General features: G+C 37.7%; 1 protein-coding gene across 1 annotated transcript in view; it reads right to left on the reverse strand.

Moving 5' to 3' along the window:
• LOC146633747 (E3 ubiquitin-protein ligase rnf213-alpha-like) overlaps positions 1 to 11399 on the reverse strand; it is a 31764-nt gene extending 20365 nt beyond the window's left edge. Inside the window, exons 1-19 of the mRNA XM_085351640.1 lie at positions 11300 to 11399; positions 9360 to 9478; positions 7463 to 7620; positions 5866 to 6552; positions 5578 to 5744; positions 5319 to 5486; positions 3852 to 4051; positions 3438 to 3727; positions 3086 to 3342; positions 2745 to 2957; positions 2439 to 2631; positions 2214 to 2269; positions 1742 to 1916; positions 1497 to 1658; positions 1293 to 1391; positions 1085 to 1207; positions 706 to 889; positions 296 to 469; positions 22 to 174 (exon numbers count right to left, since the gene is read on the reverse strand). Of these exons, the coding sequence (XP_085207766.1) occupies positions 22 to 174; positions 296 to 469; positions 706 to 889; positions 1085 to 1207; positions 1293 to 1391; positions 1497 to 1658; positions 1742 to 1916; positions 2214 to 2269; positions 2439 to 2631; positions 2745 to 2957; positions 3086 to 3342; positions 3438 to 3727; positions 3852 to 4051; positions 5319 to 5486; positions 5578 to 5744; positions 5866 to 6552; positions 7463 to 7620; positions 9360 to 9459 (3559 nt within the window). The 5' untranslated portion in view covers positions 9460 to 9478; positions 11300 to 11399. The remainder of the gene's footprint in view (positions 1 to 21; positions 175 to 295; positions 470 to 705; positions 890 to 1084; positions 1208 to 1292; positions 1392 to 1496; positions 1659 to 1741; positions 1917 to 2213; positions 2270 to 2438; positions 2632 to 2744; positions 2958 to 3085; positions 3343 to 3437; positions 3728 to 3851; positions 4052 to 5318; positions 5487 to 5577; positions 5745 to 5865; positions 6553 to 7462; positions 7621 to 9359; positions 9479 to 11299) is intronic.
• Between the last annotated feature and the right edge of the window lie 3957 nt (positions 11400 to 15356).

Raw genomic sequence — 15356 nt, forward strand, 5'->3', positions numbered from 1 at the left:
GCACAAACTCAGTCAACATACCTGTCATGTGTTCCTCAAGTTGATGGCTCTTAGTTAAGAGAACATCTACAAGCTCCTTTTCATAATATACAGCTTTTACTTCATCTTCTCTGCACTTCAACAGCCTCTTCATTTTGTCATGATCCTTGTATTGCCCATTCTCAGCGAGGCAGTCTGTTAGTATCAAGTCAAAAACACAAACAACTCAATTTTATAATTACTATTAGGTCAGAGTACACTATTAAAATCTAAATACAAATCAAGACATCTTTGCTGAAAAATGTACAATTCTTACCGATCTTCAGCAGTTCTAAGAAGGCATCTCGCCTTTCCAAAATGATCTTCAGCAGGCTGATCTTAATGTTTCCCTCAACTAGTTGATTTTTCATGGCTGTAAATGAGGATATCCCTACTGCAATTCTGTCCTTTGCATCGTGAGAGAGCTCCTCAATCAGCTTTTCATCTGCTCCTGCAGTGACAAAACATTCACCTGATAATTCTATCTTAAACCACAGCAGCGATTTTAACTTTTGGCACCAACTCGTAAACAGATGCCTGGTTACCTACTGTGGGGTGCTTTCTGTTTTTTAATATCATTCTGATTATAATTATTATTATTATTATTATTATTACAAAAGTGGCATTTATCTGTTTCTGTTTGGTCTGTGCAATGTTTAACGCTTCAGTGTTATTCTTAGACAATACCGTGGAGCTGAAAAATGTCTTTGGCAGCAGTCCAGGAGAGTAGGTGCCGAAGGACAACTTCTTCATCTTGGTGGTATCTTCCTTGACTATCCCTTGGCCAGGATTTTTGGATAATGGCAGAGATGAGTTTCCCAAATTTTGAGTTGAACTTAAACCTCCCAAACAGTTTGCCCTCATTCTTGGTCTGCATATAACACAGAATCAAAAATTGAATTCTGTCTTGATTCAGATTTGAATCAATTTTTATTGTGACATAAAGAAATTGTGTTTTTTGTCATCTCATATTTAACTCATGGGATTGATATTGTGTTTAAATATAGTCAATAGTGAAAATCACCAATACATCTAAGTTTTAAAAGAATATTAGAAGACTTCATACCTGGCACAAATATGTAACAGCCTCAAGAGCACACCTTTCAATACTAGCTGCAGCATGTGGATGGGAATCACTTAGGTTCTCTATGTTGATGCAGTAGTATTCAACTTGATCCAGGGCAGATTCCTAAAAGCACATTTTCACCTAAATCTGTTGAATCTTAAAGAAACAAATGCCTAACTGCCCAATCTCCAAAATGTATCTCACCTACCTGTTTATATTTGCCCTCAAAATCCATGGTGAGTGTTTGCCTCCACTCTTTTGTGCATTCTTCATCTTTGAAGTGGATGCAGATTACATTATTCCACATCTGTAAAACACAACCATATTTTATGCATTCTCTACAATGATGAGGTTAGAGTATGTTTCTTTATATTTTGGGGGTTCTTTTTAGACATTAAACGAAACTGCTCACTTCAATCTCCTCTGTTGCCTTAACTTGGCGTAAGGATAACACGCCCCTGGTGAGCAAAGCCTGTTTAAAGGACCGACTGATCCATCCTCTCATTATGGTCATCGCCTGTGTGGTTGCCATGCCTTTCACATACTGTTGCTTTTCATCTCCTTCTTGGGTCTCCTGAATGTGAATCATTAGATTATGAAGGTTTACTGTCTGCCAAACTAAAACCATGATTTATAAGATGTGTGCACGTTGAATACCTGTTGCTTGTTACATTGAACAAAGTTTGTCACTGACGCAACCAGATTCATGCATGCCACAGGAATATCAGGATAGTTCTGGGTAACTAAAGCTGGTTTGACTCCTCTGCAGATCTTCTCTAACAGTTTCACTGCTGTTGCCAGGCACTCTCTCCTGTAAGACTCTGTAAAGTAACTATGATAAACAAAAACACGAAGATCAGAACACCAGTACTTCCATAGATTTCCCTCTACATGGACACACTTAGTTACAGAACACACAACACCTGATATAAACAGCATTCAGAGGAACATTCACATTGTCAATGTCATAACTTCAAAACCAGACACCCCTCTTAAGCCTACACTAAATTACAAGCTTTTCAATACAGAAAAACATGTAAATTCATTTAAGAGGCAGACATTTTTTACACTTCCAGCAAGTGTCTACAGACATCATGTCCATGCTTTTTAATTATAAACTGTAAATTACCTGTATTTTTCCTCAACGAGAAGCCCCAGGATATGTGAGATTGTGTCCGATACTCCCTAAAAACAGAAAACCATCCATGCTAATCATTTTATTAACCTGGGTGCTAAAAAATGCTCAATTGTCATGGACAGTTGTCACCTGGGCACATTCCACTGAAAGAAAAAGCTGTGAGGTCCAAAATCTACAGTGATTATCCTACATCCCTGTTTCTTTAACTCCACTTACCTGCATGGTGCTGAAGGTGATTTCCTGAGGAGCCTTATTGAAGAAGACATGAAGTACGTCCAGAAGCTCAGCCTTAAGTTCAGTACTACACTCTATCAGTTCATCAAGTGACATCAGGTACAAGCAGGATCGAATTAAGAGCGCGTCCACCTCCATTAAGTGGCTGTAATTTTTCATCAGTTTTACTAGCGCCCTGAAACATAAGCAAACAAAGATTACCCAGTAAGAGAACCATTAGTTCCAGATAAATGTAAATCTTCTGGAAGATGTGCAACAGTATGTCGGCAAAGGAACAGGGAATCACACCTCTTTTCTTGACTGTTCATGTATGCCGAGGTGTTTAAATCAAGGCCTCCCAAACCTGCCCAAGCTGGGCCATACTTCAAGTTTCCAGATGTTGGTGCTTCAAAAGGCTTTGAAGTGCCTTTAAGGAGGTGGAGAAGTGGCAGTACCATAATCCATCGAGTCATCCCAAATCTTTTTATAGTGTTTATCAGAAGAACCAATGTTTCTGGCAAACTATGAGAAGATTATTTGAACACATGAACAGAAAATTAAAGTAAATGGGGGCAGTAAAGTTAATACTTTTAAATTAGCAGATTATGAAGGTATGATACCAAGATTATTAAAAAAGATTAGGTAAGTACCTGAGAATAGACACATCTTGAGAAAATTCTGCCCAGTACTGAAGGAAGTTATCCTTCTCTAGTTTGGGTAAACACAGTGCAGTACAAAGCTGATTGAGCTCAGAATTCTCGAGTCTGATTCGATACTGTCTCCATACATAAACCATGACCGCCGCAGCTCTTAAGGGATCCTGAATGTAACGGCTCTTACGATCTCCATCCTTCAGCAGTTGAGGAATTACATCTGCCAGCATAAATTCTTTAAGCAACCTCTTCACCTAAGAATGTATAACAGCCAAAAGAAGGGTAAGTTTCAGTGACCATACCATACATGTGTATTTTTAGACCTTGTACACAGAGATTTTGAACTTACATCATCTTCCCCATATTGTAGAGAGTACCACTTCTTTTCTTTTTCTTCATACACAAAAGGTTCCCCATAAACCTGCATGAACTGATTGAGCTGGATCATAAAACTTCGTAAATTGGTCTCAGTCCAGCTCCTCAGGAGGTCAAATATGGTTTCCAACATTATGTTTCCTGCAATTTCTCTGCCTTGAATCAGGTTCTTTCTTTGATCAGGCCATAATACTTCCTTAATACGTTTGAGCATGCTTTTCGAAGGCTCGGCGCAAATGATGTCATCATATTGATGCCAGTCCCCTTAAGAAAAAACAAAACAAAAAAAAGATAAAAACACACATTTAACTGTAAGGCAAATACAACAAAATACAGTGAAGCCATTAGCCAATAAAAACAAAGCTGGCTACATGAAAGTTATATTTACCATCATCATTGATAAGGTTGGGTTTCACAAACAAACATCTGTTGGTAGTGTGTGTAGAATCCATTTTGTATATGTATTCATACTCATATGTCTCTTTTTTATTCCTGTAGACAACATATTTGTATGGTATTGACACAGACACAGCTTTTTTGCTAGCTGGCAGGCTGCCTTCGACCAGAAACCCATGCTCTCCAAGATCACTACATGAAAAAGAAATGTGTGGTACATTTTGTCAAGTCAGTCATAAAGGATATAATAAGCGTTTAGGATAATAGATGCTTCACATTTAGAATTTCAAAATAAAATAAATGGTATAAATGGTAAATATACTCTTATGAGCCACAACAATAGAACCACTGATAGGTGACGTGAATATTATTTCTTCCCAAACATACATATTACTGGGTGACATGTATTAGACAGGAAGTCAACAATTCCTGAGGCTGATGTTTTGAAAACAGAGGAAAAAACAGACTAACAAGAAATGATTGGTTCACAGCAAAACATTCAGCGTAGAGTGCTGCTGGTATGCAGTGGCTACTGCCTAACAGAACGGCCAAGGAAATGAAAGTGGTGAACCAACAACAGGGTAATGAGTATCCAAGGCTCATTCTTGATATACATAGGCTGAAGCATGTGGTCCAGTTCCAGCAAAAAATTACTAGAAATAAAAATTGTTAAAAAAAAAACCTTCATGTTTGCTATGACAGCAAAGCATGAAAACATAGAGCATCATGGTTCACTGTGATTCACTAGGGCATTGTTTCTGAAGGTTCCTGGTACCTTTACATGTTTACGGAGTTTGTAAAACAATCTTTTAAGAACTAGTTATGTATGTTTTTATTGTTTTTTCTTAAGTGGACCAGTCACAGTCCATGATGCCCACCCTTGCTTTGGCAAAAGCACTTACAGTGGGCACTTGAACAAGAAAAATGGACACGGCAGTAACAGTAGTCCACTGAAATCTGATTAATCAGATTTTGTTTTGCATCACATGGTTGGCACAGTGTGTGTTTATAAATTATATGAGAAGGAGAGGAGGGCATGCTATGGGACAAGGACAGGGGTCTTCTGGGAATCCTTGGCTTCTGGTGACCATTACCTTGGCATCTAACTAAACTTTTTTTAGAAAATGTACACTCCCAGTTACAGTTCAATGCTTCCAGACAAACTACACACACTTTTCAGCAACGATCTGGGGAATAAACAGTTAAAGGCATAATTCTTCAGATCAAAATTTAATCAAGCATCTGTGGGAAAAACAAGTCAAATCTATAAACGTCTCACTTCTTAATACTGCTGAGGACTGATCTGTACAGACTATCTTCCAAGGTTGTGTGGAGTCTGTGCCTTACCAGTTGGTTTTAATGTTGTGGCTTACTACTTGCATAGGCACCAATTCAGAGATTACTGATGTCAAATAACCTATTCATACTACAGCCTAGTGTTTCCAGCTTGTTAAAGTACCTGGCCACAAACAGTTCAGCTGCATTGTCTTCCCATTTTCCAATGCATGACCCAGCCCTGATGAATATTCGATCTTCTCCAGGATCAAATTTGAAATCTTTCGAGAGAACAGCATGGAAGTAAATTGTGAGTCTGTCATGTGCTGCAATATTCGTGTTCCTTGTCAATCTGAAAAGCAAAAGTAAATTTGTTGGATAAAAAAAATTTGCAAAGATGAGTTAAAGGCAAAGTATACAGTTTACTGAGAGGATTTTATCACCTTTTGGGGGGCGGAGCTGTTTGAGCTTTTGAGCTTTTGCTGTTATCACCACCGTCTTTAGATCCTTTGTTATCATTTGAAGGCTGAGCTGGAGTCGAGTCCTGCCCGCTCCCTGACTGCTGAATCTCCATGTTCTCCACTGGGTCCACACTGGAGCCGCTGTCAGCCTGTAGCATTAAATATGTTGGATAAATACATCTCAAGGTTATGGGACTCAGGTCTCCCTCATAAATGTTATTGTTGGTCAATAACAATTATTTTCACATATTCTGACTTAGCCAGTAATACCTTTTCAGTATGAGGTCCAAAAACCTTTTGTTGGCCAGTTGCAACAGGCTGCTTCTGATTCTGTTCCTGCTGATTTTTTCCCTTCTGCGTGTTTTCCTTTGACTGCTTTGCATTTGCAGCCACATTAGCATTCTGGTCCTGTTTAGGTTTTTTAGCATTGTCTGCTTCTTTCTGGTTCTTCAAGGTTTTTTCCTTTGGATCTTTAGCCGTAGTGGCCTTGGTCCCTTTACTTGAAGCTGACTGAGGGGTTGTACTCTTGTTGTCCTCTGAGGCAGGACGTTGAGCTGGAGTGTCGGCTGGTCCTGTCTTCTGTGGCTGATTGTCAGGAGATGTGTGTGCATTGCTCTCCATCTCGTTCATGCTATTTGTTGCCGCCTCAGATTGCTCCACTGTTTTTGCCTGTACTGGGGCATCAGACTTTTCACTCTGATTGGTTTGTGCATCTTCAGCAATGGCAACAACATCATTAGCTGGCAAGAAACTAGGCTGGCTTTCTAACGAGGAAAACCTATCTTGGAGTGAATCTGGTGTTGTGTCCATTTCATTGTCTGAGCTTTCATTGTCAGAAGAGTCTCTTTCTCCCTGTGTCTCCTTCCCCTGCTTATCTCCCGGAGAAATGTGTGACAGATCTTGATCTGATGACAAGGTGCCATCTTTTTTCTTTTTGTTCTTCCTTTTCTTTTTTTTCTATGTAGACAAAACAAACAAAACAAAAAAAACCCAGATCTGTTTTGAAAATATCACAAATATGATTTCCTATATTAGATAACAAGAACATATTTTAGATTCATAAATACTCAAACCCACTTGACATTTTAAAGACTGAAAATTTTACTTTTTTTAAGGAAGCATATAAATGTAAAAGAAATATATATTAATTTGCATATATGCTTTGTACAATTTATTGCCTAAAATGTATTTAGGAATTTTTGTATTTAGTTTATAAATTTGGGGGGGATCAGACTGATGATGTAGAAGTCTCAAAAACCAAACTTCACCAAAACTTGACTCAAATATGACAGACTAAACATTAAAGGGTTAAACTATACTATTAACTAGTTCCAGGTCACAGAAGTCTGCCTTTACACTTGTGAAAATATTCTTGCAATGTAAAAAATTAAATTTAAACACTCACCTAGAGTGCTTAACAAATTTAATAAAAACAAAATAACAAATGTGTCAAAAACATGTTTAAAACTAAAAATAAGATTGTTATTGATTAGGTAAATAAAACTGAACTCGCATTTTTGTAACAAAATTCGAGCCAGCACACTGGACTTCTCTGAGAAGCCACAAATGAACCAATCGAAACATTCAACCAGTAAAACTAATGTTTCTGTTTAGGAATGCAAATAAATAAATGCAAATAAAACAGTAAATTTGAAAATGAACAAATCACAGAAATTATTATAGTTTAGTGATAAAAAAATATATATAATTTTCATTATATACAGGTGGATTAATTATTATAGAAAAAATGAATTTGGAATAAACCTTACACTGGGTTGTGGCATAAACTCACTGTACACCTACTGTACAAAATATGTCGTTCCCACAGACTAAACCAACAGGCCTGGCAAGATTATGACACGCTCACCTTTTTCTTTGGGTTGTTGTTGATGACCTCGTCATTTGGCCGTTTGGGGGATTTACTGGATTCTTTGTTGTCCACCGGTGGGGTGTTTTTCTGTGAATCTGGCTTCTCAATTGGACCTTCCCCATCTGCTACCAAAGACTTTGGCTGATCGCCTGCATCTATGTTAACAATGAGGGGTTAATAAAAATACATAAATAACTTAATTAAATAAAAATAACAAATTATAAATTATAAGTTAGAAAAAATAAAATAAAATGAGCTAATTTCTAAAGACATGTGAAAACCACTGTGATAAGTCAGAGTATATAGTCCTGCTTTTCATTCTGGCACATCACTTTGCCAGTCAAAGATTTAGAGAAGCATGAACTCTGACAGAGTCAACATGCATGTTCAATAAATAGTTAAAATGACATTTTGATTTCTGTCCATAAATTAATAGGGACATATATTAAACCACAAAAGGTGGCATTTGTATGTTTTCACTTTGACCCACGTAGGCAAATTTTCTTTTAACTATAAAGAAAACACCTGAGCTTGTTCAGTAAGTCACAAGGCACAAATTTGCATTTTCTGACCCTTAAAAAGTAGGCCAACACGCTGTCACGATAGGTAATCTTACACCTATGTGGACATGCGGTTAAATCAGAGCCTATTTGCCCTATAAAACAAAAATAAACTAAACAAAAAACTATAAAATATAACTGAAAATTCAAGTGTTGTTAACAGGAATACAAAAATCAAGGTAAAGCACAGAATAAAATAAACACGTAGTTTGAAAACAGTTGATATATGTACAATCTTAATGGAAAGTCTGGTTAAACAAAAAAAAAATCTTTGAACTGTTTTCTAAAAGAGTCCACAGAGTCAGCTAAATGCAGTCGTAGTGGGACACGAAAGACACCTGAAAGCCTCTGCTCCCCTTTAGTCTTCAATCTTGTATGAAGAGCAACTAGCAAATTCTGAGCCTGTGATTGAAGACTGCAAGCAGCAGTATGTTTGGTAAGAAGCTGGGATTAATAGTCTGGAGCCTTTCTGTTAAGTGCTCTGTAGGTCAGTACAAGAACTTTAAAATGAATCAAAGTCTACTGAGAGCCAGTGTAAAGAGCAAGAATAATATGAGCTCACTTGTTAGAATCCATTACTAGTCTGGCCGCTGCATTTTTGTTTACCTCAGAGACAAAACAGGTTTATCCCTGCCAGGAAACAGGGCATTACAGTAACACGTAATGACACAAGAGCACGGATCATTTTCTCCAGTTCAGCCAAGAAGGCCTTATGTCACAATTTAGAAGTGTGGGGTTTTTTTGAGTTAAAAAAATTAAGAAACAGGAATGAGAAATGAAAGAATACATGCAAGGAATCTAAACTTTCCAAATACTGGATGCTGGATTGATTTTTAGGATATAATAATGGCCTTTAGTCTTAGTTTTCCTTGACTAAAGGCTTAGTATGAACTGATAACACAGATGTATCTACAATCTCTTTTTTTTCCCCCACATTATGCAAGCCGTACCTAATTTTGCTTTGACATGTGCAACATGACTAATGTAAATCCTCATGTCAGGAAAAAATGTGCAATATAAGTTATGCGCAGATGAACAGCCCTTATCATCACATAATTTTACATGATTAAATTCCTTGTATACAGGTTTTTAATCTATATTTATAGAAAAGTGTAATTTCATTATGTCTGCAGAGCTGCATGTTCAAACTATAATTTTATTTGTTGACAGGCCGTGAAAAAAGCATCCACACTGTTAATCAAATACAGAGCCGTTTAAATAATACAGTACATTATGCCAAATTAACAGGAACAACAAAGTTGTCACTTGGACTTCTTCAAATATTATAAACAACTATATAAAATGAAACCACATTTCTGACCTCATCTACTTACCTTGTGCATTTGTAGGTTTAACAGACAGCCCTAGGCCACAGTTACTGCAGAATTTGGCTGTTTTCTCTATAATGTTATGGCCACAGCGTGAGCACTTCATCTTCAGGCTTCAGTGATCACTGCAAAGAAAGAAACTATTTTCACTTCAAGACCATCTCAAAATTTTCTTTCACTTTCTATTTTGGCAGCCGATGTCACATGAAACTGTGTTCAGCTACACAACAACACACCAGTCGCATTGTCTTTATCTCCTCTGAACTTTGATCAGTCATACCCAAGAAGCTGGCCTGTGAGAGACTGAATTGGAAGTCATTTTACAAGAGAGTCAGTGAGTCAACTGAACGCCCACATTCATGGCCCGCGAACAAGTATCCAATAAAAAACTGACATTAACCAAAGAGAGGGAAAAAAACCTGAGAACCCTCACAGCACACTTTAATAACACGTCCTTAAAAGAAAAATTCAGTTAACACTGACCAAAAGTAGTTCTAATGAGGAAATAAGTAATTCTTTATATGCCATAAATTGTTCAAAAATGATATAGGACATTTCACAAAGAGTAGAAGCGGAGAAGGTGGTTTTCCTCCTTCCTTTTCCTCATACTTTCAATAAATACTTCACATGACTTATTAGCTGGCAATGTAAAGGCGATATTACGTGAATGACTGAATAACTCAAAATAACATAAATTCGTGAACCACCCAAGTTAATATTATGCCATTATTCTTTGATTTCGATTGATTTTTAATGTCATGAATAAAGAGTCAAAATTGGGTAATCCTTATATCTGCTGGGATCAAGTCATTCAATCCAGCGATGGATACTTCGCTTTCATTTCTGCATAATTCATCTGGCAATCGCTCTCCCTCTTTGTCAAACGCATGGTCTTCATTGGACTTCTGGTTACACTTTAATGCAACAATTGCTTTGGGCGTTTTCAATCCACTGAGAAAGGCTATTAAGGTTTAAGACATCTGACCCAAATACAAATAAATACACTGTGAAATATAACTGGTTCAACCCAGTTTGATTTTAGAGCCCAACCAATAATGCCTTTTTGTGAGACTGATGTCAATAATTAGTAAGTTTGCAGGAATATAATCAATTTAGTATAAGCAAGGAAAGAAAATGAACAATCAGCATCAAGGTCGGTTAGGTCTTTTGCGATTTGATTTAGACTTCAAACGATTTCTTTATTTCTTAATAAAATGTAACAAATACAGTAAACACCATCGCGTGTGTTTAAACCGTATCTCTATATTGCTGAAAATACTGCAAATAACAAGTGACTATTCCATTCTAGGAGATGAGCTTTCATACTTTCACAGATAAAGGCGGGACGACCTTTTTCAAGAACTTAAGGAGTGACTCTTCTTGAAGCGAAAAGATCTTTGGCTTAGAAGTTCGGCCATTCACATGTTCCCTGCGTAAAGAAACGCACACGTTTTACGTCACTTCTTGCGTGCCAGTGCGTTTGACAACAACAAAACAGAGAGAAAGCGAACTAAATGGCCACGAAGTCACTGACAAAATAAAACCTGCAGAATCACGACAAGCTTAGCAGCAGCAGGGAAGGCTCTTAGTCACACTACAGAGAGCACTATTGCTAAAATTAAGTAGCGACTCTGCTAACTAGCTTCCCCGAAGCAGCCAGCCTAATGAGCTGCGCAGCTAACATTAGCTTGGGCAGTTAGCTCTGATTCACTCTCAATAATAAACGGAGATACTATTAGAAAGAACGAACGTCAACCAAACTTCATTACCCCGTAACCCAGCTGGAGCCAGACAGACCTGGCCCAAGGCAGCGCAGTCTGATAGCTAATTCTGTTATTAGGATGAGTTTATTCCTACTGTGTCACAACGGAAATTCTGACATTGTGACAGTCACCCAATGCTCATAACAATAAATAAATAACAGCCGACCTGAGCCGCCTTCCTACCTTCTCTTCTGTGCTGCAAAAAGGAGAAAGCCTGCAAATCATCTCTGCTGGTCCCACTACGCAGCCGTCAAAGACACGTCCAAGACCTGCTGTCCCCTCGTTTCCGTATCTACTAAAGTTTCGTTTTGTCAGAAATGGGCGTGAGCTAAGTTTACTTCTATAATCACTAATAAAATCGGGGTTTCTTTTGCCTCTGACTAAGCTGGTTTTCATTCATAGGTAATGAAAGCACAAGTTGAACTAGAGACAAACGACCTCTTCTAGGGGTACTTGAGTGCATGGATGCATGTGCTGTAAAGTGATTTAAACTCACCTTATTTTTTTCTTAGCATAAATGAAGTTTATGAAAAAGTATCTTATGGCACAACCTGTGGATGCAACATATTAAACATCTTAATTAAAAATATTTTTTTTTTTTTTTTCACAGATTGTGATTAAAAAATAAAGTTCATTTGTTTGCTACAGTTTATATTTCAGCATCTGAAATGTACAAAAACCGATTATATTACACAATAATTGTACAGGAAAAACAGCTAAAATGGGGTTGGTCACATGCGGTCAGTTGCCATGTGATGGTGTTTGTTTGTCATTACATTGTACTTTCCTATTGCCTTTAGGCAAGGACAAACTGCTCAATAGACATGCTCTGTGTGACCAGCAGGAGGAAATAAGCATGCTGCAGTTACAAACTCCTGGAAATGTGCCCATAATGTGTAAAAGTTTGAGACTGTTAAGAAAAGGAGAGGGGGGGGGAAAAGGCTGGCTTTAAATCTTTTAGGAAACTTCATAAAAAACATTCCAAACTGAATGGAATTCTGCAATCTGTCACATTTGACAGATTTATTTATTTGTTTAACAGCAAAACACTCATGAAAGTAGCACTGGAGCAGCAGATCCTTTCATGCATCAGAATAAGTGGCCCTCAACACAGCAGGTTTGTTCCGCTGACATTTGAAGTCTACATGCAGGCTCCTGCAGGCACTGGGTGATGACTGAAAACAAATATTTAAAGTCATAAAAAACAGCTGTTTAGTTTGTAACATTTATAAGCTGATAAGAAAGGAATATGCAGTGAAAAATGAAACCGATCCACACCATCATGTTACAGTAAATTCTCAGTAAAGGCCAACATGCTCAAACTGCATATGTTTATTGTTACACTGAGTGTCCTGTGTTGCCTGTGGAATGACCTTTAGTCCTGTTATGAGCTGTGCCTCTCCATAGCTCTCACAGGACACCCACTCACCTACTGAAGAGAGATTTATTTTGAATGTCTTTGAGTCATATTAGTCAAAAATCTGAACCCAAGCTCATGCTATGCTCTTACATTTTCAACAGAGGGCAGAATAACCCAATTATGTGTAGTAGTATTTCACACTGTACTGTGGCTGCTCATCAGGGTTAAAAAAAAAAAAAAAAGTATCTCGAGTTGTTAGGTGTTAGTTGTTAGCTCTAAGTTTTTCCACAACTCCCCTATAGTGGGTCTTAAATGATGTAAAATGAGTGCTGAACACTCCTTTGTGGACCAATGTGCAAGCAAAATGTTAGGTTAAAGTCACTCAGATCAAACCAGCTCACTGGATCTTTGCCATCACCACCTTTAGATGTTGTAGGTGTTCCTCCCACGAGTCACTGTAAATCACCACATCAGGTAGGCTTAACGATTATATCCATTAACCTTTAAAAAGTTAAGGGTGCCCCATGGAGACCAAAGGGTAAAACACTGCAATGAAATAAACCTATTCCTGGAATCGGAAAGGCTGTGTATTCTAAATGCACTTGCCAGTAATATTTACACAAATCTAAGGTTGTGATGTATCTGGCCTTTCCTAGTCTTTCCAGCAGCTCATCAATGAAAGGCAAGGGATAAGGATCGAAACAGGAAATGCTGTTTAGCTTTCTCGAGTCTGGACAAAATTGAAGTTGAGTTCAAGTATCTGACTTAAACACCCAAAATTGGTGTTTCAGCCAAATAGCTGCACTTTGGTACATCGCTTTCATTTTGGGCAGGTCCATTACCGCGATAAGTAGAAACCACTAAACAGACAGCAGTACAAAAGCTTGTGTTCAGGGTGGGGGTTTCCACTGACTCAGACACAGCATACCAGAAGGATGGCAGCAGAGTCATTTTTGCCATTGTTCACTTTGTTTGTTTGTTTGATTGATTGATTGATTGATGTTGTCCAATTTGTGCCCTACACTATTGTCTGGAGCTGAACTGTGATTTATGAAATTTGTTCTTGTTGAACTTTACCTGTACAGTGTGCTGTAAATGGTACAATCATCATCATTAGTTGAGTCCATCTTTTGCTCCCTGCTGATGACATAGTGGATCAGTGAAAAATGCAGCACAAGTTGAATAATATGTTGAAGCTGCAGGGATAGCTCACACGCATGCTTTTGTTTTGCTTTTAAAAACGATCGTTGAGTGCATGACTTCTTCCTCTTGTGACTGGCTCATGTCAACCACGGGATAGTTGCAGTAGTCCGTATTCTAGATACAATAATTAATAAGACATCAAAGAACACATATATAAGTTTCCTGCTTGGTGAATTGTACTCAGTCAGACAACACAAAATAACTTGCGAATAACTTGGGTAAACTATAAATGGGTTTCTTCAATAAACTAACTTATTAGGCAACCTCATAATGAGCTAACCTCTGCATTAAGAAAAAAAACAACACAACCAGTAAGCTTAATTGTAGCGCCATCTGCATGTTTACCTCATTTTCATTTTCTTGTGACTCTGTCCTTTTTGTGCACTGTCTGAAAGAAGAGATTTCCATCACTTTATTGTTGCATGTGTGAGCTGTAACAAATATAAATACACTTTACCCTCTGATGGCAACAACAGTGACCACAATGAGGAGTGCAGCAATAGAAGTACAGATAGCAATCTGATCTCTGGTGCCTGTCCACCAGTACACTGAGGAAACATGGATGTTGCACGTTAAAGTAAAAAAGACTGAACAAGTACGGTTTGTTTGGAAGGGTTTCCAAGGGCAGACTCTTCTTTGCAAAGCTGCGTCTGCACAAGCCACAGTGTTTGGAACATAAATCTATTTACCTTTGCCCCTTAACAGCACTGTAGAGGAGTTGTGACTCCCGTATTTGTTTGTAGCCATGCAGAAATAGTTGTGATCATCCTGAAAATCCTTCTTCAAATGTAGTTCACGTTGGTGTCCTGCTGCTGAAATGTGATCATTATATATTTTAAACCAGGTATAGTTCTCCACTGCTGGATTTGCATGGCTGTGGCAGATCAGGGTCTCTGTTGATGGTGTGACAGAAACTGATGTGTTCCTGGGGCCATCTAAAATAAAGTCATTAGTGAAATCATCTTACATAAATCAGATTCATTATTTTGGTATCTAAATTGTGAGGAAATATTTAATGTGTTGCAGTAAAGAACAATGTTTCCATGCTTAACTCTTACATACTGCTCATATGTCTTCAGAGTATTTGAATGCACAAACAGCCACTTGGCATTAGTAAATGAATCATTCATTCTTAATTTAAGTTTTAGAGAGTAAGGACTGTGTATCTGTTAGATTTTGCAACATTTAGTCAATGATTTAAAATGCTTTTAACTACAATTCATGCTTTAACCTTACATTTATAAAGCATTTTATTCTGTAAATTTCAAAGATTTTATCTGCCGCACATCTATGACCCTCTGAATTATCTTATTATGCACATCCTATTTGATCACTCCTATGCTGTTTTGCTATTTCACTGTTTAACGAGTCCATTACAATTCAAAAGCCAGCAGGCACCTATCTCTGGGAACCTGGGCAAATGTGATGTGAACAGTAACAGTTCTCATAACACTGTCATGGCTGAACTGTAGAAAAACTTTCAACTTTGTAATAGTTTGGGTCATTTTTGCAAAAGTCATCCAATTTCAAGCTGAAAGAATCACATCTCTGGTATTGTTGCTCAGGTCAAATGTCAAAATGGGTCAAATTTGGCCTAAGCAGTATGTAAGGTTTAAAACATCGCTATACAATACTCACATTCAACATCAACATGTAGGACTCCTGAAGTTGTTCCTG

Source organism: Diplotaxodon limnothrissa, linkage group LG4, assembly GCF_057381915.1.
Source record: "Diplotaxodon limnothrissa isolate DT_005_m linkage group LG4, D_limnothrissa_male_GT1.1, whole genome shotgun sequence".
NCBI lineage: Eukaryota > Metazoa > Chordata > Actinopteri > Cichliformes > Cichlidae > Diplotaxodon > Diplotaxodon limnothrissa.